The following is a 25435-nucleotide window of genomic DNA, read 5'->3' as shown; positions in this document are numbered from 1 at the left end:
AGAACGATGATGCAACTAGCTCAAATGACAACAGCTGACCTGTCCAGGGTGTCCTCTGTCTACTGACAGCTGACAGAGCTGCCCCCCCCCCCCCCCCACACACACACAAACACACACACCCCACTGCTTTGAACAATAGGCCTATTTTCATATTAGGGCTTTGGTATTAAAATAGCCCACAGACCATCAGAGTGCATCCTAAACCGCATTCAAAACATATTTAAATTAATTTTTTAATTTCATATATGATATATATATATATATAATATCTGTTTATTTCCTTACACCATGATCCTTTACCGTCTTATTGGCGGCAGCTGTGTTATCTTTTTAATCCTGACCAGGGTTATATGTCTCCATGATGACCACAGTTTGTCCAATTATCTCAATTTTCTTGTGGAAAAAGTGACCCTGACCTGAACTTGCACAGAGCCAGACAAACAGGTGAAGCCTTGACCTGCTCTGACCAGCAGGTGTCACTGCACCCACATGTTTGGAGTCGGCAATGTTCACCTGCATGTGAGGAAATCATCCTATATCAACATAATACTTCTAATTTCTTTTAATAGAGTATTATTTTTGGAGGATTTCTTTACTTCTTCCACCTCAAATTTAATGAAACATCCATTTATAGCCATAAAAACATATTTAAATGTAGTGTAGTGCATGTTTTTCATTGTTAATCTGAATTTTTGGTCACATTCTCCTGTCAGAGGCTTCGTGGAGGTTTAAAGGGATGACGTTACATTCCTGGAATGACGCGCTCCAGATCACAGCTGCCTCCTGGCACAGGCTGCAGGCTGATGCAGGTAGAAAACAGAAAATAGAGAACAGAGATATGTGTGTGTGTGTGTGAATCACAGGAGAGTGAAAGCAATGCCAATTAAGTGCGAAAGGAAAGCCAGACAAGTTTTTCTAGTTTTGGCAGGAAGGCAGGTCAACCTCCTGTACACAGCTCAGTGCACGCACACTGTCTCCAGCCGGAGGACGCATGTCTGCAACCAGGAATTAAAGACTCAAACTGCACTAAAAGGTACAGTGGTGTGTTAGGATTTTATGAGTAAGCTTTGTGTACACAGTGAGTGTCCTTCTATGTGTGTGTGTGTGTACCTGTCACCTGTAACAAAGACGTCCTGCGACAGCTCATGAAAGGAGATCTTTTACAGTAATTTATCTTCATTTAAGTAAACATTTATCACTTCACAAACATTCAGGGTTTTGTCTGTGTATTTTAATGACAGGTTGATCTGACTGTAAACATTTATTAACCCTTTAAGAGCATGCAGAAGAAGAACTGAGGCAGAAAGGTGCGTAGAAAGAAAGAGAGGTGTCTGATTTAAAAGACTCAGTCTCAGCCTTAATGAAGTGACGGTTTGTTACTGAGCTGTTTCTCCATGAAGCCTTTATGATTGTGTCATCTCCATACCATCTGCTGACAGTGGTTTTTCCTGTAGTGTGTATTAGTCACAGAATACTCTGCATTCTTGCAGGCAGCTCGAAGAATGTGTCAATATCCAGCCCTCATTAATCATTCTGTATTTTTGTTAAATTTCAATCTTGGCTTACACTCATGGAGGATACAGATTCTACCTTTATAAAAGTTGCTGTCTTGGACCCCGCATTATCACTGTTGTCATGGCGACCACTGAGCTCCTCCTCCTCCTCCTCCATCCTGTTGGAGAGCTGTCAGTGTGAGGGTGTAGATCAGGTGAACAGGTGTTGGATGATGGTGGACTTGTGGTCTGAACCTGGTTGGTTTCCTCCTGTAGCTGTCTCAGAGATCAGTGTAGTCAGCCCCTGTAACAGTGTGACCCTTTTCCAGGTGGTCCAGCAGCAGAAAACAGAGACCATCACCTTGATGCAGACCTCACTGATTTGGAGACTCTGTCTGTTTCCACTGTTTGGATTGTTCTCTGCTCTTTGGTTGGAGGTGGTGGACCCAAGTCTGATCCATGGTTATCAGTATCATGAATTAATTCCAAGTAGTTGAAGGGAGAGGAGCTGAATTAGGATATGAACCAGGAGTGGAAGATGGATGAATGAACAGAGGATGAGGTTGAACCTTGAGGAACACTTACTGCTGCAGAAACCTCATCAGGCCCACAGTGAGCTGACAGCTCGGTCATTTTGTTGTGGATAACTGCATGGCACGTTCCTGGGAGATGTATTGATACCACTGTGTTATTAGATCGTGTCAAGGATCTTGTCAGTGGCCTCCTGACTGGCCTTCCGTGTGGGGGGGTCATCTTCCAGGCTCTCTCTGCAGCCTTCATCTCAGGCTAGAAGAAGAAATTTTTTTTTCACTTCACGTTCATTCTAAATGCAGTGATGGCTAATGAAACCAGTGAAGTGATCAGGCATTGTAAAAATTACTCTCTTTGTTGTTTCAGATGTCACCACCTGCTCCTCCGGTGGTCCCCAGGAAGCCGTCAGGCATCCGAGTCATGATCCCTCAAACAGAGCAGCCTTCTGCTGGCGTACTGCCCGTCTACACAGACTCTGGAAAAGGTATAAACACACACATCATGCTGCACACCTGTAAATGTGTCTGCATTAAAGTCACTGATCTTCATCTCCACAGAGAGCGGTGCCAATGGGGACTCTGATCACATGACTGCTCTGAACGCTGACAGAGAAGTGGTACTCACTCAGCATTACTTTATCTATTAAGAAATAAGACTTTAAAATGATCAATAAAACAGAATTAAACATAACAAGAATACTTAGAGACAACAAAAGACACACCAACCAGGAAGACACAAAGAGCTCATCAGAGGATACACACAGACACACTGATTGGTTCACAAGACACAGGTGAATGCTCAGATTGAAAAGAAAACACACAAACGGAGGAAGTGAAACTACACAAATAAAACAGCAGACCACAATGCTATGCTGCTAAACTAGCTTCTCTGGGTCACCAAATGTATTTGCAGATTAGCAGAATAATACGGGGGCATTATTAATAGGTGTGATTTATCAAATCTTTGAGAGTTTTTAAGTGATGCTAATAAATAAATGCCCAAATATTTCATGTGAAATCTTCAGGTAATTCTGAACCACTGCTTTGACGATGTGGAGAGATTCATGATGCGCCTGCAGCAGACAGCCGAGGCTCAGAGTGTCCTCAACCAGAGGAAGAAGAAGAAGAGAAGCAGGAAGAGCAAGAACCAGGGGGACCAAGACGGTGAGAGGTTCAGGACACAGGCTGGATGTGTGTTACACTCAGTCAACAGGCAGGTCACAAACAAACTTTACAAAGTAATCCAGAAAATTCTTCACATCTAAGAAACGGAGTCATCCAGGAAGACAAAGAACCAGTTTGTTCTTATGTTGCACTGCTTTCCAGATAATATGACTGGCTAGTGTGTCGATGTGTCACACTTGTGTTGGCATGGCAACATCAGCAGGGTGTCCACAGTTATTAGTCACTCCTGCAGGCTTTATGTTGACAACTTCTGCTGGAACAAGCTAGAACAAGAACTGTGGTGTGGTTCTGCTGTGTATAGCCCAAATCTGAGTGTTATTCCAGACTTTCCACACAATGCTGTGCTCCCCCCTGTGGTCATTTCAATAAACACAGCTGCAATCTGTCAGTCAGGGCTTCAGGCTACTTGACGTACTTGTGATAAACTCTGTGAGAAAATACAGAGATCTGTAGATGGTTGTACCAGTTAAGGATGAGGCGAATCCCTTTATGATGTTATAAGGAGCTGGTCTGACTGAGCAAGCATCACATCCCAAACTCATGCAAATCCTCATGCTCATATTTTTGTCACAAAAGTTCTTTGGAGAAATGCTAACTGCTGATGTTTTGGTTGAAGTTAGCTCGTGACAGCTCGTGACAGACAGTCCCCTGCCCGTCCTTTAGGGTCTCTTAGCTTGACCTGTCAAACTCATCAGTGTGGTAGCCCAAAAATGGCGGAGAAGCTTCTTGTAAATGGGAGCAGTTTGTATTTATAAGAGGAATCTGGACCAAAGCTGACTGAGCAGATCTTCTGTTCAGCTTTGAGGATGTGTTGTCCTGTGTTGTGCGTGTTGTGATCACAGCTGCTCTTTTCTGTGTGCAGATAGTTTGTTGACCATGAAGGCTTGTCCTCCGTCAGAGGAAGAATTTGTGGACATCTTTCAGAAAATCAAGTACTCCCTCTGTCTACTGGTGAGACCACATTGGACATAAAGAAACACAAAATAACTAATAGAAAATACAAACAAAAGACATGTTGCATTTCCTTATTTCCTGTTTTACTCAGGACCGTCTGAAGTCGTCCATCACTGAGCCTGATGCACCCGAGCTGCTGCACCACATCTTTGTGCCTCTCAGACTGGTGCGACTCTGAAAGGTGTCAGCTTCTCGCCTGTCTCTCTGTGATCTTTACTGTAGCACCCCTCTCTGTTACAGATGGTGAACACCACCGGAGGGCCTGCATTAGGTGGATCTACAGTCAGTCCTGCGATGACCAGCGGTGCTGTTTCTCTGCTCCAGGAGCACCTGGCTGAGGAGGAGAAAGAGTTGTGGACGTCATTAGGAACCAACTGGACGTCGCCCTGGTCTGTGTGTCATATTTGTGTGTAAACCTCTGCTTGGATAAAACCGTGCTGTAACAGCACCCCCTTGTTTTTCTCAGTTCACAGCTCAGTGTGTCCGTCCCTCCGTACTCACTCGTCTTCCTGGACGGATGGAAACCTCAGGCGTACGACTCAGCTGGGCAGCCGCTGGAAGATCCAGTCGAGCTGCAGCACAAGCAGGACGCTGTCAGGGAAAGAACGGGCGCTCCAAGATGGCAAACAGCAGAGGGCGCTGGAGAGGGAAGTTACGAAGTGTAAGTAGAAAAAAAAACACAGAGCAAGGACAGAATTTATGCAAAAACGGGCTGCAGTCCACCTAGAGGGCGCTGTTCTTTCCTCTTTCTTATAGTGAAACTGATACAGCTCAGAAAATGTTAGCATGCTGCAAATGGATCCACCCGCAATGGCAGCCAAAATCCCTTTTATTCTTATTCTTTTGATACTGAAATTCTAACCTAAAGATCCTTTCCGGTGATTTCAGAGATGGAAATGGGCTTCCACCAGAGGATGAGCGACTTTACCTCTGCAGTTATGACTTTGTGGCCAGAAACAGCAGCGAGCTCTCAGTGCTACACGGAGAAACACTCGAGGTACTCACCCACACCCACAGAATACATACCTATATACAAAGGTCACCAAACTCCAGTCATGTTTCCTCAGGTTATTGAGTCATCAAAGCGCTGGTGGAAGTGTCGGAATCGCTTTGACCAGATCGGGTTTGTTCCCTTTAATATCCTGGAGCCTCTTTCTGCGGTGAATAGCAGCAGGAGAGGCAGCCTGGTGTTCCGCAGAGAGTCACAGGTACCACAAAGACACTGACACTGAATCCACTCTGGAGGTTTTTGTCTCTTATTCATACCTGCTTCTCCAAAACAGAGGACGCCTCTTACGCCACCAGTTAGGTCCTTCTCATACTACATACCATCAAATCCAGCAACCAGCCCTACTGCTACCAGTCCGACAGCCATGCAGGGTGAAGATGGCAGCCGAGGTAAAACCTATCACTAAGCTGGGAACTTGTTCATGGTATCTATTTGTATCTGCTGACTGAGGAGGTCCCGAAACAGAGAAATGTGCTGCACTGTCTCATCGTGTGTATGCAAATAAAGTTTGGTTTGTATTTTTGTACAGTCCCAATAATGAACGATGAGCTCCTGCAGCGGATAGCCGAGAAAAGGGGCTCCGTTCGGCCAGCCGGGGGCCCTCGATCAGCTGATAACGCCCCCCCTCTGAACTACCACTCGCCTGCTGCGGAGGTGGCGGCCTGGCTCACCGCGAAGGGCTTCAAACAACAGTGAGGGCTTTTGTTTGTGTAGTTACTCTCTCTGCCAGAAGAGGGAGACAAACACACTTTTTTAGGTGTTTTTATTCATCAGTGAAATACTGACGATGCTGATCCCTCTGCTTCGTCTGTCAGGACGATCGACAGTCTGAGCATTTTAACCGCAGCTCAGCTGTTCTCCCTGAACAAAGAGGAGCTCCGCACGGTGTCGCCAGAGGAGGGCGCCAGAGTTTACAGCCAGATAATGGTGCAGAAGGCTCTTCTGGAGGTTTGTCCACAGATGCACTCTGTGTGTATTTGTGCAGTTTGTTTGCTCAGCCTTGACTTGTGCACAGATTTACGCCATGCTCACCCAAACAGAAAAATCAAAGACAACATACTTATCAATCACTGCTTGGACAGTTTAACGCAAAATTAAACATAACATAAAACAGATTTTCTTCCTTTTATTTATTTATTTTTTTTTTAAAAATTAAACATAACATAAAACAGATTTTCTTCCTTTTCTCCAGTTAAATAAAATTAAGTGGCTGTTTATGACAATCAGAGCTTCTTTCTCCACTTTATTTAACAGAATGCAAATGAAAACTATATTTTTTGGGTGTATTGTCCCTTTAAAGTTACGTATCAGGATCTTTTAAAGTTTCTATTGTTCCTTTAAATTAAAATGGATATTTGTGTCTTCCTCAGGATGTCCACAAAGCTTCAGAACTGGAGACGGCGATGGAGAAACAAAAGCTGAAAATTGACCTGAAGTCCTGAGTGATGGGACGTCAGAGAGCGATCAGTGTATCAGTGTGAAAGCTTTTTTTTTTTACATTTTAAGAAAAAATCCTCACTTTACTAACAGTGTCTTTTTTTAAATTAACATTTTTGGTCATTCTTTGTTTTTGAGGATACGTGAAAAAATCTGAATAAAACCCACAAAGTGTTTAAAATGTAACTTTTTTACAGTTTTATTATCACACGTTCAGTATGAAGCGTCAAGTCAATGAACTGTTTGTCGTGAAACATGATTAAATGTACAACTTCAATAAAATATGTGCATTTTGATCTTTGTTCTGACAAATACATTAAAAACTTATCTCATACGGAATAATTAGTACAACATAAAGAGCCACTTTATCAGCTGCAAAGAACTCAGACAAAATAATTATAAAAAAAGTGACACTGCACACATGAAAAACACTGATGCAGCGATTATGAGCTGGAGGTAAATCATCAACATCTTAGTTTTTGTAAATAACGTTCACCAAAGATTAAATGTTTTAGTATAAATCGTGATCATCGGCTCAAATGTATTCACTTAAACTGAAATTATATTTAATATCAGAGGTAGTTTATTTTATATAAAAAAATTACAATTAAAAGTATTCAGAGACTCAGTTCAAGTATACAGATCAATACAGTAAATATTGTTATCTATTTCTGTGTATTTGTGAAAAAGATTTTATTTTCTTGTTAGTAGATGTTTGCTTAAACATCCTTTGTTTTAAATAACAGAGGCAGCTAAGCAAAGCAAAGATTTTGGAGCTAAACCATAGACTGTAAATCACTGCAAATGGGACTTACTGCGGCACTATGTGATGCAGCTGGTCTAGAAAGAGTTAAGTACACTACAGAAGAGGAGGACGAGACCGCTGAAAAAAACAAAGGTCATGGCCCTAACCCTCCTTTGTAGTTTAAGGACACGACCACTGAACCGAGAAGCAGCTGGTGTGTGTTGTATGCTACACATCAGCTCTGTATCTACAGATGGATGACACGGCTCTGCCTCCACCCACTGAGCACAACTCCCCCCTCAACTTTTAATGTGACTTGATCAGTGTGATAAAAAGTAGCTAGTCTGTGTCCCATGCACTAACTAAGGTGAGGTGAGGGTTAATACCGCAGCCAGCCAGCAGGGGGCGGCGACCCACATTTTTTGACCTCACTGTCATGTCATCCATCTTGTTATACAGTCTTTGATTGACATTTAGATTACTGTTCAGGGTGGGAAACATCACTGTTTACTTGGCTATGCGCCCTCTTGTGGCTGTGTGGATAAGTGCAAATAAAACCTCCCATTCAGGCATGGCACCTAATTAGCTATGAAAAGAAAATGGCTGAGAAGCTTGCTGGGGCGACCAGGCCCTGTAACATGAATCAACTGTTGTTAGAGGTTCTGTTTTAATATGATTTTCCTAAACCTAACTATGAGGCCTGTAGGTGGCCTCCGTCACACATCCTCTCTCAGACCTCTTTGTAATTAACCTGCACCTGCAGAATGTCTCGCTTTAGTTTCCATCTTAGGACTCACTGAGGTAAATTATACAGAAGGAGCACCTGATTATCATCACTTTGAGAACAGATGGACCTCTGAGCAGCAGGACGGGAGGTAACGTCAGCACCTTCACGCCTCACTGGTGCAGGTCTGGTCGCAGCAGTCCCAGTTCAGGAGGTCTTTTCCTTGGAACCACAGCTGGATCTCCCTCTGAGCACCCTCCAGGGAATCACTGGCATGGACCACATTCCTGCCAACGATCAATACACCTGATCATCTCACCTCCAGGGCACACAGAGCACATGTGAATATATATAAATATTCACAAGTTATCTGCTGTGTTGTATGCTGCACACCAGATCCGAAGCAAAGCCTCCTGCTGCCGCCATATTGGCATCACCTGACTCCACCTCCAAAGAGGTGGAGTGCAAGTGAAGCAGGTGAAACTGAGACAGGCCGACGCTCATGTAAATGTGTTTATTTCTAGTGTAAAGTTAAAAATTTTAACATCAAGGTCGATGGAAATCAGCTCAATTTGTGCACCAGCCTCTAGTGGACACCTGAGGAACTGCACGCTTTATTTTGCAGGCACAGAAGTTGCCGCTATTCACAGCCGAGCAGGACAAACTTGACCTCACATGGTGTCTCAGTGTTTACATACTCACATCATGTGACGTCTGTTTACCTGCTGACATGAAAGCTGAAATCTCCTCTGACTGTGCCGGCCTGGGCCTGGGCGGGGTTTGTGTGTCCCACCATGGTGCGTGACGTCTGCACCACGTTGTGTCCTTCCCACACCTAAACAGAAAGAAAGCACACACATGTGAGTGTGCACAGGTTAAAAAAAAGAGGGTAGTAAGATGAGTGCTCACCATGACAACCACGGGCCCTGACGTCATGTAGTGCAGCAGGCTGGGATAGAAAGGCTTCGTCCTGAGCTCACAGTAGTGCTGAGACAGCAGATCCTCCGACACCTTCACATCAACAGACAGAGTTAAAACTATAAATGATTCAGTTTAGGCCCATTCTGTCCAGACGTCTCTACCTGCAGCATCTTCAGGCCGACCAGCTTGAAGCCGCGCTGCTCAAAGCGCTGAATGATCTGTCCAACGAGGCGCCGCTGAACTCCATCTGGCTTCACCGCTATCAGGGTGCGCTCCCTCAAATCTGGAAGACCTGGAGGACCAGAGCAGAGGTGACTCAAGGGGACAAGGACAAATATTGACCCACAAACAGACATGCAGGTTAATCACAGGAACACCTCAGAGGACACTGACTCACACAAACTCACTTTCCACAAAACTAAACCTTAATATTAATAAAGCAGGACTGTGAGAAGTATGTGTCATACAGACACACACACACAGAAGCAGCCACATCGCCAGGCACGAGCTAATGAATGACTGCAAGCGATCAATTAAATAAACACGTGACCCTCCACCAGCCTCTGACTTCAGGCGGCCGGACGGTTTAGTTTGCGCAGAACTTTGTTTCTGGGGCTCAGACTTCAGGTTATGGATGGCACCCTGCCCTCGCCATTACGCAGAGCGCGCACAGGTTTTTGGCACAGCATTACGCACCGACGCTCACTGTTTACCCCGCCACCTGTGCTTACGTCACATCAGCACCAACTTTTGTACCTCTAACCTACTTCCAGTTCATGACCCTACACGTCTCGCATTATTATTATTATCGATATTTTTATGGCACAAATAAGTTACAGAGTGAACAAAAGAGTTTCCAAACGCGTTTTAAAATATTTTTCTTTTTAAAGTTTTTACACTTTGTCACATATCAAGCTAAAACTCTACATAATGGTTAAATGTTTACATTTAATACAAACAGTGTTTTCATATCACCGCTTTAAAAAAATGATTACAACAGAAACAACGGCACAATTTCTATGTAAAAGTCCAGACTTTGTGATAAGTGTGTAAACTGTGAAACTTACTTGTTTGGCTCCTGTGAAAAACGGATCTGTTTCCATCGCGCAGCGCAGACAGCAGACCTTTGGTGGGTTCTTGGTTTCCAGAGTAAATTTGTTGGAGAACTCTGTGAAATACACGCCGCTGCAACATGACCGCCAGCTTCTGGTGAGTGAAGTCAAGCCTCCTCAATAAAAACTCACGAGTCTCCCTCCTCTTCCTCCTCCTCTCATTGTTTGGAGCTTTTAACTCCAGTGATGCCAGAGCTCCTCTGTCTGCTCTTCATGTCTCTAAAGAAATAAACTGCAGCCTGTTTACATGTGACATCATGTTTAACATAATTTATTTGCACCTCTATTGCACTTTTACGTTTGGTATCATATAATATTTTTTTTTTCTGTACGACGTTTGACTTATACATTATCTTTATGTTCACTTTTACTTCAAACCAGCTCATTATCCTTTTTTAACATCAATATTTTTATGCATCTATTTCTCCTTTTGTACTTACTTTAAATGCTTTAATAATAACTATTGTTCTGACTTGATCTAATTATCAGCTAATTAATCATCTGTAAATATGCATAAACAAAGTTCCTGTAATTGACTGATTGATAATTGGATTATAGGTTCACACAAACGCTTCCTTTAACCCACTGATGATGTTTCATTCAAAAACACATAAAGCCTTTTGTTTGTATAAAGGAGGTGTTTCTGTCAGAAAACGTCCAACAGCTGTTTTTTAAAAGCACACCAAAGTGATCTTAATAGTCAAATAATTAGTAAATGGAAACATAAAATTAGAGTAAAGTGGAGTCTATCATTTATCAATAGTAATATTTATGTTTTTCTAACATATTGAACAATAACTTAGCACCAAGGTGAGCGTGTGAGGCAAAAGCTGAGGGGGAGCGTCCTCTGGGACTCACTTTCATCTCTGGTCTGTGTGGTCACACAGAAATGCTGTGACATGACATCTGTCCGTTGTTGAACTGTGGTTCAGTTTAACCCTTTAGTGTCCTCACACATTTGTCATGTGTGATATCACATGTCAGGCCTTAGGACTCACATTTGTTAGCCGCATCTGCTCAGACACTCAGTTAAAATGAAGTGTGTGATCCTTTGTGTCAAACTGGAAGAACAGAAGAGTTAAACAGACAGAAGGTATGAATCTTTTCCTAAAGTCAGAAAAACTCCACAAATCAGAGTTTTTACTAAAAAAAGCACTTTATTAATGAAGCAGGTTTTCTCTTTTTCAGAATGGAATGATATGAAAGGTCTTAAGTTGACAGTCCGTCTCCTTTGGAGATGAAAAAAAGGCAAAATTAATAAAAGCAGACATTTAAAAACTCAAAATGAGTTGAAAGTGCTCAGTCCCAGCCCGGCTGTGGAAGCGGAGGCGTGGGAGAGAAGGCCTGGCTCAGACTGCTCCGGGTCCGGGCAAAAGCCAACTGCAGACCGGGTTTAACGTTTCCTGCCACATCATGATTGGCATGAGGAGGGCACTGCTTCCAAAACATTACAACAACGTGCCAACCATCTACAGTAGAAATCAGAGAAAATCATCAGCAGCATCCTCAACCTCCAATTACTCAACCAAACTACGTGCCGCTCTTCCTCCGTGTGTCTCTGAGGAGGCGGAGCTGAGCTGAGTGTGGGGCAGAGTGGGTAGAGTCCGTGGGTGGAGTGGTTCCAGCGGTCGCTGTGCTATAGCTTGATGGTACCAGTGGGCAAACTGCTATTACACAGTCTGTAGTAGCGAAGGTCGTTCACCAGCCGCTGCACGCTCTGAGTGAAGGAGGGCAAGTCCTGGAGGAGGGAAAAACCAACGGCAAGCGTTAAGGCTGCAAAATGACATCTAAACAAAACAAAGTCAGTGATGCGTTTACATAATCATGTCATCGTAAACTGTCCGTCTTACCCGCTCCAGCTTGAAGTTGCGCGCGAGGACCGCCCGCTGGCTGGAGTCCACTCCCTGACAACCGTTGAGGAACTCGGGCATGAAGGCTGAGTAGAAGGCATCGAAGTCGACAGAGGCCATGTTGTAAATAGCGAGTGTGATTTCGTCCTGCAGGAGGTCGTGACCTTTGTGGAGGAGCACTTGCAGCAGCACATTAATGAAGTGGAAGAGCATCGAGGTCCGGAAAAGCTTCTGCAGCACGATAATAAATGAAAAGGATGAGAACAGTCAGTGTTAAAGATGATGGGTGTACATCAAGTCTGAGATTGACAGCAGGGCAGACAGAAGGATGCCCCCTGCTGGTGAATAGACAGAAATTACAGATTTGTAAGTTATAAAGTTATATAAGGAATGGATGGTGCTTCTGTCAGTGGACAGACTTCACTGTGACTTTGGGCTTTTAGGTACTTCATGTTCTTAGCAAGTAAGTAAAGCAGCTCTTCTAGAGCTCTGTGTCGATTCTTCCAGAGAAGGTTTTTCTCTGCAGACTAAGGTGGTCGCATTTCTGTCCAAGTTTTTAGAGAATATTCTCATCAGGTGTTGCACCTATGCATCCATGTTCTCCTAATCATGAAGTACAAACCTGTGAATAATGGTGAACACTGCCACTTCTTGACTCTAACCTGAGATAATAGCTTCATTTTAGTCACTCTGAGGGCACAGATCAGCCTTTAAGACATTGTCTAATGTGTGTTTTGGTTGTTTTCTCATCTTAAATTAAAAAACAGAAACATAGAGGTTGAACTCACTCTGTGATATAACTTGTGTTTGCTGTTGAGTGACTCCAGATAGGAGAGATTCTGTTTGAAGATGTGGATGTCAGGCTGCAGGAACGACTGTCCGAAAGCCTGCAAAAGATGTTTGAGGAAGTTAAATGGAGACAGAGTGAACAATGACTTCATCCATCAGCTGAAACAGATTCTGGACTTTTTGGTCTATCTGAAAGGTAAGATGATGAAAACAAACCTGCATGGCAGCTGTGAACTGGGCCTCGTTCTCCATGGCGTCTTCAGCAGCTCCTCTTTGGACGCTTGTTAAGACTGACGTTTTGAAGAAGTATCTCCAGTTTTGGTGAAGTATTTGGTATAACAACTCGAACAACTCTGCCTTGACGTCTGGAGAGGACCGCTGTCAAACACAGAAACATTCAGTTACCAACAGCAGTCCAGGGAATCTTAAGGATGTCAGACAATCATACCAGGCCTGGACTGACCTCAGCCACCACTGGGTAGACCTGCTCCATGCACAGGGAGAGGATGCTGGGTAAAAAGGGCTTAAAGGCCTGACCGGGCTCTTGCACCACCACCTGCAGGATTTTCAGGAACTTCTGCACCACTCTGCAGCCTGCACTTCCCTCCTGCAGAATGCTGGCTGCCAGCTGCTCCCTGAAGCAGAAAAACAGACATTAAAAACCTTCATCCTCCAACGCAGACCATCAGTCTGCTGTCAGGCTTTTATTTACCTGGTGAACATGCTGAGAAAAGTGTGGATGATCTGTCCCGTGAAGGCGACGCCCATCTGGACTCTCAATGCCTGAAAGAGCGTCAGGAAGAAGGCCAGCATCTCATCTGTGACATCTAAGGGGGTGGAAGTCAGGGTTAAGGGAGCTGGAATAACTTCAGCTTTGATAGATTACGTAGGTACGGACTGTGAATGATGAACTGACCTGGGTGCTGAATGAACACTGGGAAAAGGCTGAGCGACACTTGGACAGACTCCTGAAGACTCTGATAACAGATCTGACGTGATTTGGTGGATTCACCTGAGATGCTGTCCACGACGTCTCTGAGGATAGGCAGAGTCTGCTGGATCACTGATTTCACTGGGGAGGGAGAAAAAAAACATGAAGAGAGAGAGAGAGAGAGAGGACAACAAAGGAGAAAAACAAGAACAAAAATAAAACAAATACTGACTGTCATCCAGACCGGGCTGCCGTGGAGTGATGTTCATCGTCCCTCTAAGAATGCGATACTCTCGTGTGAGTGCTGCCAGCAGGCTGGCGTGGTTGCTGGAGCGAGTTTGCCACTGCTGCTCACTCTCAGGTAGATTTGGCCACGGGAGCAGCAGCATGATGGATAAAGCTCTACACACCAACATGTGAGCCTGAGGGAGCACAAACACACACACAAATTATTTCAAGAAATCCACAAAAGAAAAACATTCCTAAAATCTCAACTGTACTCACCTCCTGAGGAAGTCTGCGTGTCCGGTTCTCTGTGGTGATCAGGTTGAAGATGTTCTGAACGGCTGGCAGAGAGACCAGGAACACAGGCCTCACTGTGGAGGTTATGGAAACCATCAGATGGCACGATGAGAGCAGCAACTTTTCAGGTACCTGCGGATAAAGACAGAAATCAAAAGTACTGGACGTGTTGGATGTTTTGCCTTAAAGAACACTGAAAGGTGAGTTTGCAAAACAGCTATATTAACGTAGACACTGGTGGAATATTTACCCAAAACATTCACTCAAAGAGGACCAGATAATCACCTTCTCTGTGAACGCAGGCTGCAGCTTCCATATCAAACTTCCACTTGAAGTTGAAGCCACTACACTTTATATATCAACCATTACCCAGCTGCAGTTTTTACAGTCTCTTTTTTTTTTTTTTTTTTTACTTTGATGGTTTAGCAGGAATCATTTAGACATACCTTGGCTGTGATGAGCGGGCTGCTGGCGTCTACTGCTGATGTGATGAGGGTGATGAACTGGCTCTGGTTTTGACTGTGGACTTCACTGTAGAACTGTGCCAGCCAGTGTGAGTATGCCTGCAAAGCAGCGAGGGCCTGCGCATGTCTGAAGTAAACCAAACAACACACATGGTTAATGCTTACCGCTGCACAGTAAATAAAGGGGAGGCAGCTGCACCGACTCCCACCCGCTGGACAAATGTTTAAAACAGACACACCAACTGCTCATTTACACTCTCAGTTCCGCCGTGTTTCATTATATAGCAGTTTAATGTTGTCGTACAGTGAGAGCGAGATACTCACACATCAATGAGGTCTGGTTTGAGCACAGAAGGCACGGCAGTCTCCAGGTCATAAAGGCTGGTCTGTGAGCCATAACAGGTCACCTCCACCAACCTTGAAAAATAACCACATCCTCTTACATGAAAATATACAAGCATCAATGCATGAAATGAAAACAGGAGCCATGCGGTGTCCTGGTTTGTAGGAACAGCAGAACACCAACCTCTCCACCACTGCCAGGGCATCACTGAAACGTGCAGCAAAAACCTCCCCGATGAAATACTCAGCCAGTCGTCCGACAGCTTGCAGGAGGGAGCTGAGGTCCCTGAGAGAACAGTGAAGCCGACGGCAGTCATTTTCCGCAGTGATATTGAGCCTTCGACCTGGGAAACAAAAACAATCAATATTTTCCTAATTTCATCCTTAATCCTTTAGTGTTGCCTAAAAGAATTAGAAGCTAAATTCTTTTAAAATAAAAAAGGACCTACTTGTGCCAGTAGTGACGATAAACTGCTGCAAACCCAGGTACACGTCCAGGTTTTCTTGAAGAACTGGAAACTACAAGAAGAGGCTGATAAGGACTTTACATGTAATAACAAAACCAAAGGTCAAACATCAAAACACATGTGTACAAACACGTAAGGTGGGGGCAACAAAAACCTGAAGAACACCAAACGTAAGTAAAACAAAAAATGTGTTTCTTGTTAGTCCCACTTCCTCAGTCTACATTTTCATGTTTAATGTTTCCTCCCTTTTAAATAAGCAGCCAAGATGGCGACCATCAAAGTTCTAAAGCGACAGTTGTACTTATATTGTTGCCCTTATCGTCCATGTGAAAATAGCAAGTGTGAGGTGTGTGACATGGGGAAGGACCATGGTTAAGGGGATCTGATGCACAATTCTAACACAATCTATCAATCGTGAGTTGTCTAAGCATGATTCTCAGCTGTTAGTATTTTTCTAAGGTCGCTACCCTGTACAGATACATGCTGGCGCTGCTGTAAACAGCCGCAGCACGTCAGTTTGAAAAATGAAAGCTGCCTTAAAAAGGGTCATGGTGACAAAAACAACACTCTCTTACCAAAGTGGAGAAAGCATGCGATGGGAGCAGCTCCATCACCTTGGCAACCACCTCCAGACTCTGACGCAGGTACCTTTGCCACTCAGTCTGTTGCTATAGTTACCAAATAAAGGAGAACATTCAGACTTTTAAGTGAAAGAAAGAACGAAAAAAAACACCTTTGCAATGTGTGATGTGGATATACACAATATCTAAAAATAATACAATAAAACAATATTCTTACATCATCATCCAGAGTCTCGTCGTCCAGCTCTTCTAACTGGGCCTGGTTGTATCTGAACTGTATGCGGTTCAGAACTTCCCTGAGCAGAAGAACTAAGGCGTCTTTGTACCTGCACAGACACAGATGAATATGTTTTTATGTACATTGTCACACCGACAGAAGAACCTGTGTGTTTCTGAGTGACTCACCTGTTCAGGACACTTTCTCTGTCTGCTAACCTGCTCTTAATTTTGGTTGTTAGAAAATCCAAAAACACACTCCAGATATCCAAACAGGCAAAGTAGCCTTCATGGGTTGGCTGAAAAAAAAAAAAAAAAAAAAAAAAAAAAAGAGTGGTGAGTTATCAGACAGCCCACTCTGCGTGGTGCGTGCTATGTAAAGAAGTAACAGAAGTGTCTTTTACCTGGTTGAAGGTGTACTTAAACAGCAGGGCCAGAAACTCTACGATAGGAAACTGAGGACTTGACTCGATCCGCCTCAGGTGAACACTGACAAACAGGCGCAGGAAATCTGTGAACTTTTCCAGGTAACTGCAGATCAGAAAGAAACAATTAACAGTTCAGCAGTTAGAGGCATGAGATCATTGTTGGCAAAAAGCAGTACATGCAGATGGCTATTATGGGATGTTTATAGATATAAATGCAGAAAGAAAAGGTCAGAATGAAGCACATGTGACAGAGCTGCAGAACATGACTGTATGGAGTCAGTGTAGAAGACAGCAGTGATGAAAACAAAGAGCGTTTTGATAGATGATACAAAGAAATCCCAGAGCAGCCAAACATGAACAGTCTGCGGTACCTCTCATCGAGTTCCTGTAAGCGGCTCTTGACTGTATGAGCATTGTTCTCCCGTGTCAGCTTCTGCAGAAGGAAGAAGGTCTGCTGGAACATTCGCAGCAGGTACTCCTCAAAGTCCATTGGCACACAGTTCTTTGACACCAGTTCATTGACGCAAGTCATGGCGAGCACGCCGAGCCGAGCTCGATCCCCCTTGTTGTACTCGCCTGGCTGTCGCCCTCCTCCGTTGGAGGTTGGCGGCAGCGTCCCTGGATTGAGCTGTCCGTTAGATGAGGACGAGTTGGACGAGATGAAGGATCCGGTTTTGGCTTTTGTCCGGAGGTCGCAACCGAAACGTGCAAAGTGAAAAATGGATGCCAGCAGGGTGGGTGTGATGCTCGTGGACAGGGGGATCCAGCTGAACAGGTGAGCCAAACACTCCAAGACCAGACAGCAGAGCTGCTGGCTCTCGTTGTCCAGCGCTGCCATCGGCTGACAAAGCAGCTTCGAGTACTGGCTGCCCTGAAACAAACTGCCCAGCAGCTCCACTGACACATTTAAGAAACACAAAACACACTGCGGTTAACATGTGAGAATAACACACGCGTGACAACTGTTTCATGACTATAATGGTCATGTTTTAATTAGCTAATGGACTCACCACTTTCCCCTGAGGTAGGTGAGGGAGGCGGAGTAGAAGCTATGACACTGTGCTTGTCCCAGTAGGTCTCCAGGATACCTGCAAGACGAGACAAGAAAAAAATCTCACTACAGACATATACCATCTCTAGCCTTAACCTTGCATGTCCCATAGTCTGTTACACAAAAACACGTGGGAAACTATTTGGGAAGGACAGACACAGCTGACCATCAGATCAATAAAATCACATGACTGTGTACTAGAAGAGAAAACACAACTTAAAACAGCTGAAAATTTGGGGATAAAAAAAACTTGTCAAGTCACTTGTTGTTGTAATCACACCTTAAAACGTTTCGATTGGTCTGAACCACTCCAACACAAACTTGGAGCTTAAGGGCCTCACAAACCTTAGGTACCTAACCTGAGCCTGCAAACTGGATGTATTTGCATTTAAGACACGACAGCAGCGTTGGCTCACTCAGAGCGCAGTGCACTTTGATACATACACCCAACATGCATCCACCAGCTGCACCACCATAACAACAACAACCCTGACTGTAAGGCAGCATTCCACTTTACAACATCTGTTTTATTTTTAGGTTCTTTGTAGCTATTGCAGGGAGAGTGGAGTCTCATCACTGAACCTTTATCTGAAACAGGAAACACAAAATGACAGGCACATTTGTGCGTCTTGTCGCTCAGTCGCAGGCTTTTGAAGTGGTGAAATATTTTCCACACCATCTTTTTGAGCTCAGCTTTTTCCTCTGAAAGTACTGGTAGGTACTGGGAGATATTGTGAGTGTGTTTTCATACCGTCGAGGCAGTAAAACATGTTTTACCAGCCTTCAGATACTCCTGAGTAAAGTAGGCTAAGAGAACAGTAAATAACTCTGACACACTCACTATAAATCTAAAAACTAAAAACACAGTAAACCCAGCTCTCACACAGCTTCTCGTCCTATTCAAAAACAATACCTAGTTATTTAATTCTATACATATACAGTGTAAAATGGCCTCCCCATCACTATCTTATATCTGTACAGACATCATACTGGGGAGGTTTCTTGAAGCCGAGGACACATTACACAATTTCTGCCCAATTTTATTTCCTTTTGGCAAAGTCTGCACTAGGTGGGGAGAGTCAGCACGGGAAGGTGGCACTAAAACCTGCAAGTGTGTGAGTGGAACAGACCCGACCTCAAGTTTAAGCCATTATATCACGTTTGACTTTTTCGGGCTGAGTCTGGACCCAGTGTGGTGAACTAATGAACTGACCCAACTACAAATAGCCAATGAAGCAGAGAGGATGGGACACAGGAAATAGCGTCATTATCAAAATCTGTTTTTTCTTCTTTTTTCCCCGAGCAGCCAAGTTTGTTGTTGGCTGGTAAAAAACAAATTGATGCATTATTGCCACCAACTGGATTTTTTAGCTTTAAACGAGTTTGACACATCACGTAATCTGTGATGCCTCATCAGGCGCACTTAAGTGTGTGATGTGTCCTCATAGTCTTTCCAAAATCTCTAAAAACTGTGAACGTTGCATAGTGCTTTTCCTCATCTGTGTGAACACACAGGTCTTTAAAGAGTCTGTTTAGACAAGGACAACAAGTTCCACAAAAGTTTGTTCTCACCGGTCAGCAGTCCGAGCACTGTGGGTACTTGCTCCAGCAGCAGTTTACGTAGCTCCTCTTTCCGGGCAACACACAGGTCTTCTCGAGGACAGGCAAGTTCCTCTGATGTGGTTTTCAACATCACCAGCCCCAGTGAGGCCAGAGCTGGGGACTGGATCAGCTGTAGCACAGAGATTGAGACAGATCAGCAAGAGTGTGATTACTAAAAGAGATTATGAGTCAGTTCAGGGGTTTTTCTTTTACAAATCAAGTCACTGAGACAAGATGCACCAGGATCTATTCTCTGTGGTTTAGCAGCTTGGTTGAACGACTTCCTGTGGGAAACCCTGTCACCATGTTGCAATCATTCCCCTCAATTCTGTTATAATAGAGTCTTCCACTTAATCACCCACTTCCCCATAGCTTGTTTTTGTAAATGCTAAAACAACAGCTGACTCTGACATCAAGAAAAGGAAGAAGGGAAGCAGGAGGACACTTGATAACGTCTCACCTGCAGCGTGTTTGTGAAAAAGTCATGGTAGAACATTGGCCAGTCCTGGCGGCCGATGTCCACGATGACTTTGCAGAGTTTGTTCCGGATGAAGTAGGGCACAGACTTGTGCTGAGCTAGCAGGAGTTTGGGCAGACAGCTGCGGATCTCCATTTTGTCTTGCGATGCCACGCCGATCCACATCTTGTTCACCAGGTTCTGAAAGTAGATGAAGAAGAGACAGATCAGTGGTGGAAGCTCTGGCTACTGGTTTGTTTGTTCTCTGCAAAAAACTTTAAGCATTTATATCTGGTGTGCATCAAAGAAGATGACAGTAATCACAAGATCTTGAGCCTTTCATCATATGCAAACACATTTAACACACTGTTTTTGCAGAATCACAAAATGAGGAAACAGGAAGACGGCATGAAACACACTGCCCTACATCTCTTCCTGTGTTCTGTACATTTAAAAGAATACTTTTCTCTCAGAATCGTCTGTTTTTCAAAGCTTTACAGTGTCACACAGCCTCTGGAAAACGCACCCACAGGACTTACTTCAAATACTGTGAGGCTGTACATCATGACGTACTCATTCTGAGTATTGGAGAGAAAGAACAGGCAGTGGCGCCATGCTCCAGTCTGCTGTGCAAAGTTATTCAGCAGCTCCTCTGCAGAGAAAAAAAAGGAAGTGAGCATGATATTCGACATGAACGTAGTACTTTATTGACAGACAGGACTGAAAGTGAAGCGTCACAACACAGGAAGAGCATAAAAATCGACACAAAAATACTTTCCATATGAAGCAATCTATTTAAGGTCACATTAGATATATTCTACAGTGACAACCAGATCCATGCTACAATACAGACCAGTATACGTGGGACTTGGACTTTAAAGGGACAGTTATTTTACTTTGTTGTCGCTAAAACAGGCCCCAAAACTGACAGTACGTCTTCCAACCAGGACACTGCTGTGGTCGTTTTTGTGAGTTTGTGACCTCACAAGAATTGGCACATTCAAAATAAAGCTACCGGGCCTTCATTGTTTTGATTTTACTGCATAACTCCACCAGGCCCTTACCTGTAATGTTGAGCAACTAGCCAAACGTACCTATTTCTCTTTTTCGCTCATTAGTTGTGCAGCTGTGAAAGAACTCCGTCATTAGGCTCTCTAGCGCGCGCAGCGATGCCTCTTCAGAAGCCTAATGTGTGATAAAAAAAGGTCAAAGGTCAGGTTAAACACAGAAAACATATTTAGACTAACTATTCGACAACATACTTCACACCAACACTGGGAGGTCTGTTTAACACATATGCGACTCACAAGAAATACACACACACACCCCATGTATACTATCATCATATTTTAAGCATTAATTCATATATATATATAAATATCAGAAGGTAAGCAGGCATGTGCTCACTGTCATACATGTCCTCATGCATACCTGCACATAAACAGGATCTACAACTGCACATGCATGTCTGATCGGTGTGCTCAGGTCTAAACACTGTCATGGAAATATTCTTTAGCATTGCTGCAACCTGGTTTTCTTATGTGGAGGAAGTTGGGCCCTGCCTAACAGAAACCAGATAGCAGATAGAGATTTTAAAGGGCAGTCCCCCCCCCCCCACCCCTGTGGCAGGCAGGCAGGCAGGCAGGTCTGAATTCCTCAAATAAGCTGCAACTTGCCGAGGCTTCACACTGCTCACAGCAAATATTCGCTTTTGCAAGATGGGCGTCTGGTGTTATCGTGAAATGGCTTAACGAGCTGTCACATCCCGTCAAATACCTGCCCTCAAACCGTTAGATGACATAACAGACATACGAGTCCACACACCGCGCACAAACACGGGCTATTACGTACTTCTAATTACATTTATTAGCTGTACATCGGTTGTTACTGCTATGTTAGTGGAATCGAGGGCTTCTGCATTAGCCTTCAGCAACATAAGACAGGAAGACAACAGCGTGGATAACAAGCTCAGCAACACATGTTAAAGTATACTCACCATGTTTAGCTGGCTCAGATGCCTTTTTTCAGTTTATCAAGTCGCTGATTAATTACAGTAATAAGCCAACATTAGCCAGCTAGCCAATTCTATAGCTATCGTTAGCTAAGGTGTTGCTAGCTAACGTAACCGCAAAGGGGGCTCATCATGGTCTGCTCGACTGCTCAGGTCGAAACGCCGTCACCGTTTACCATCAAGCTAAATACAGAAATCCTGCGTTGTGTGGAGCATCTAGCTAACACCGGGAAAGCATGCAGCGCTAATTAGCGTTCTGAGTCAGGCATTTCGACGGGACATTACCCAGAAGCTAACGCTGCAGCGGATAGATAGCTAGCTAGCTAGCTAGCTAGCTTGCTTGCTTTTCTAGAAGGATGAAGGCATCATTTTCGTTAGCTGGCTGTCAACCGTAGGCATGCTTCTGGTCACGACAGCTTTGTCTCTACCGCACGCAGTTTCAAAGCAAGAGAACGTACGCATCAGCTATATTATCTGACAGCATTTACAGTAACACCAAATGTCTAATACTAAACGCGTCTGTTCCTGTTATTCGTCTTTTCAGTGCTTAGGGCGGCTCAAGTGTACAGCTAGCTTGCAGGTTACAGGCTTTGATTCGCAACTTCCTCTTCTGCTGCAACCAGCCCAATCAGCTCCACTCTGAGGCCACTCACTCATAATAAAAGCACGATTTCCTGTCACATAGCGGTAGCTTTTAATAAAAAAAGAATGACTAAGGTTAATGGTGCATATATAACTAAAGCCTAGATATGCACATATTTATTTATATTATGTGTTTCTGAAGACAATAACTTTATCACAGGTCTAACTTGCTTTTTTGACTTCATAGATCATTATTATAATTTTTCTAAAGAAACTGTGTGTGTGTTTTTTTGCCATATTGGCCCTTTATGAAGTTTATTAAAGGCTATTCATTAACCCAGCTGGGGCCTTCATGGACAGACAGTCTCCATTTTAAACCCTTACACAGGTGTGTTGGATGGGATTTGTGCCACCTCACTGTACCCACTGAAAAATAACTTTACCTAAACACAGATCTAAAACATTCTCATAGAATTCTGTTCAGCTGAGCCGTTAGCACCACAACATGATGTTAAAGCTCGTCCTTTCAGTGATTTCTTTGAGTTGTTCTTGTAGCTGTTTTAAACAATGACACATTTAAAATAATCACTATATGCACATCAGAATGTCAGATTAACACAATCATTACGGTGTTAAATGATCACTCACAGGACACACTGCTGCTTATACAGATCAAAACAGGTATCTTTACTTATGTGATAATAATTTACATCACAGGGAAGATAAATGTACACTTTAGAAATATAAATATATGTAAATAATACAGATAGATACTCTCAGCCTCTCAACAAAGCATCAACATTAACAGATGAGACAAAGTTTAAAAGCTTTAGTTGGTGGGGGGACATCAACCAGGAATTTCTGGTTAAACATGATAAAAATTTAAGAACATAAAATGGTTAATAAGTTAGGTTCAGATCCACAGTGAGGGACGGAGTAACAATAAAATGTAGTCAGGCTGTAAAGTTTGTCCCAGTGAAGGACATTTAAACTTTGTTTATAGTAAATCCATGTAAATTCAGCTGGATCCTTCCTCCCTGGTTTGTTCAATGTCACGGTCACTGTGTGTGTTATTTTTCTTGAGGGCCTGCTGCCTTTGTGCATGCATGTTATATGCCCAAGCCCTGTCCACACCATGTCCCTCAATCCTGCAGGGTTTCCAGTCAGGTAGAGGGAAACGGCCCGCAACCACCAGGGCATCATCAGGGAGCTCCGCCTGCAGCTTCTCCTGCAACAACGAAAGCTGGGAAACACACAAGAGTGGAAAGAACATGACCTCTCTGGACTGAAGACATAAAGGATCATTCAGACTGTTTAATGTGTGTTACAAGGATTCCTACAGAGAGACACATGTGTCACACATGTGACACAAGCCCCTGCAAATGAGGTAAGTGCGCATGCGCAGAGACCTATGCAGCCTGACAAGTCATCCCACCTGAATTTTACTTATTTCTGCATCACTATTGTGTTATTTTACAGTGTATAGATGTGTATACACTTACCACACTCGGTGCCAAAAACACAGTGACATTCTTGCATTTTGTCAAGTCGACCTGTGGTGAGATACATGACGGTTACATCACACACCAGTTATGTGCTAATAAACTATTTCATCAGCACTGTAGATGTGTGTGTGAGTGACTTGGTGCTTTGGTGTACAAACCTTCCAGAGGTCTTCTCGTCGGTATGACACCTCTTCTCGATGCCCCGCCCTCCATGCATGAAAGCGGGACAGGCGAACAAGCCAGGGGTTGAGCTCGTAGCCAACAGCAGGACTGAAACCGTGTTGATGGGCCTCCAGGACCTCAGAAACAAATGCCACAAAATCATGTCACAAAGCAGCGCAGGAAAACAGAGCCTTACATGTTTGACACACACACTTACAATACGACCATCGCCAGACCCCAAATCCACAAGGCTGCCCTGTCGCCCCCTCAGCAGTGCCATCACATTATGTACCTGGGTTTTGCTGGCAGGGATGTACGGGACCTAGAAGACATTTTAAAGACGCCTCACAGAGGTCAGTCGTTCCTGTAATGCAACATAACTATCGAAAGAACACCGTCCACACCTGAAGTTTGAGAGGGACTTTTCGGAACCCCGGCTGGAGGACTCCCACCCACATGGCATATACAGCAAGCCCGGTGCCAGCGGCTATCTGAGCAAGGCCCCATCCTCCCAGGGGTCTGGAGTTGAGCTCAGCAAACACTTCGTTTGGTCCATCATCATCCATTCCTGCTTGAGGAGGGAAATGACTGAAAATCAAAGAAGAACGTCATGAAATATTGGAAATAAAGCAATTTAAAGTAGATACACACAGAGACACAAGTCTTTTAACCCTTTGTACCACGATAACACAGTTTATTTAAAGCTATAAAGTCATTTATGAGTACTAAACACTACATTAGCTCAACACTATATTTTGACTTTCAAACATTTGACCACACACTGCACCATTATAAATACATAAAAATAAAGAATATGGAAAAAAACAAGACGTTGCTTAGACACAGATTATACACGTCAGCCTTACTGACTATTTTGAGGGTCGTATGAACACAGCTTTCCTCATATCGGTAAGGTATCATAAGTTTGACTCGTAATAAGTTCCGACACAAAGATTAGCAAATAAACTCTTTAGCGTAGCCTAGCGCAATGCTATCATAATATAAACATAACAACTATGATTGTTGTTAGTTTTTTTAAGAAAAATTCAATACCTCATTGACCTGCAGGAATTCGCAGCGGACACATTTCCCCGTAGGAACGGTCCGTCTGCGGAATATTCCGTGTACAGTACAGGAGAGCTTAATGTAGTTCCGGTGTTAAACCAAAAACTGATTTCCGTCACGGGAGCGCGCACAGAGCCTTAAAGCGGCATCGCTTCCAGAAAAGAGACGCAGGATTGTGTAAATAGAATTAATTACAACACAAAACTTGCTCATGTGGAGTATATAACATGAACATTATTAATAATAATAATAATAATAATTAACATTATATGTCCAAACTAAATGCAGAACATTAAGACA

At 43.7% G+C, this 25435-nt stretch overlaps 4 protein-coding genes across 5 annotated transcripts; 1 reads left to right on the top strand and 3 right to left on the bottom strand.

Annotated features, from left to right (window-relative positions):
* Nucleotides 1–919: 919 nt before the first annotated feature.
* Nucleotides 920–6655, top strand: eps8l1a (EPS8 signaling adaptor L1a). 2 transcript variants are annotated; one of them, XM_028411846.1, is made up of 14 exons: nt 920–1033; nt 2391–2508; nt 2582–2640; nt 3049–3187; nt 4071–4159; nt 4254–4328; nt 4403–4551; nt 4629–4823; nt 5051–5159; nt 5230–5370; nt 5446–5560; nt 5701–5863; nt 5987–6119; nt 6542–6655. In XM_028411846.1, the coding sequence occupies exons 2-14, from the start codon at nt 2391–2393 to the stop codon at nt 6611–6613; spliced, it is 1557 nt and encodes a 518-aa protein (XP_028267647.1). In that variant the 5' UTR covers nt 920–1033; the 3' UTR covers nt 6614–6655. The 2 variants fall into 2 exon arrangements, with proteins under 2 accessions (XP_028267647.1, XP_028267648.1); XM_028411847.1 differs by lacking the exon at nt 920–1033 and adding an exon at nt 2086–2105.
* A 136-nt stretch (nt 6656–6791) lies between these two features.
* Nucleotides 6792–10496, bottom strand: nme4 (NME/NM23 nucleoside diphosphate kinase 4). Its single transcript, XM_028412183.1, has 6 exons — nt 10459–10496; nt 10066–10319; nt 9160–9290; nt 8987–9088; nt 8800–8912; nt 6792–8364 (listed from the first exon to the last, which is right to left on the bottom strand). The coding sequence occupies exons 1-6, from the start codon at nt 10494–10496 to the stop codon at nt 8244–8246; spliced, it is 759 nt and encodes a 252-aa protein (XP_028267984.1). The 3' UTR covers nt 6792–8243.
* A 745-nt stretch (nt 10497–11241) lies between these two features.
* xpo6 (exportin 6) lies at nt 11242–22417 on the bottom strand. Its single transcript, XM_028411815.1, has 24 exons — nt 21807–22417; nt 20905–20995; nt 20350–20462; nt 19814–20011; nt 19324–19483; nt 17711–17788; nt 17072–17597; nt 16677–16803; nt 16462–16571; nt 16274–16382; nt 16051–16143; nt 15458–15527; nt 15193–15352; nt 14991–15083; nt 14649–14793; nt 14185–14334; nt 13913–14102; nt 13666–13821; nt 13462–13576; nt 13213–13384; nt 12966–13127; nt 12749–12847; nt 11961–12191; nt 11242–11848 (listed from the first exon to the last, which is right to left on the bottom strand). The coding sequence occupies exons 1-24, from the start codon at nt 21807–21809 to the stop codon at nt 11747–11749; spliced, it is 3453 nt and encodes a 1150-aa protein (XP_028267616.1). The 5' UTR covers nt 21810–22417; the 3' UTR covers nt 11242–11746.
* A 646-nt stretch (nt 22418–23063) lies between these two features.
* antkmt (adenine nucleotide translocase lysine methyltransferase) lies at nt 23064–25200 on the bottom strand. Its single transcript, XM_028411892.1, has 6 exons — nt 25124–25200; nt 24475–24658; nt 24288–24392; nt 24067–24207; nt 23906–23956; nt 23064–23646 (listed from the first exon to the last, which is right to left on the bottom strand). Exons 1-6 carry the CDS (start codon nt 25126–25128, stop codon nt 23422–23424), a joined length of 711 nt encoding a protein of 236 aa, XP_028267693.1. The 5' UTR covers nt 25129–25200; the 3' UTR covers nt 23064–23421.
* Between the last annotated feature and the right edge of the window lie 235 nt (nt 25201–25435).

Source organism: Parambassis ranga, chromosome 8, assembly GCF_900634625.1.
Source record: "Parambassis ranga chromosome 8, fParRan2.1, whole genome shotgun sequence".
Taxonomy (NCBI): domain Eukaryota; kingdom Metazoa; phylum Chordata; class Actinopteri; family Ambassidae; genus Parambassis; species Parambassis ranga.
This window is presented reverse-complemented; position numbering and strand designations above follow the sequence as displayed.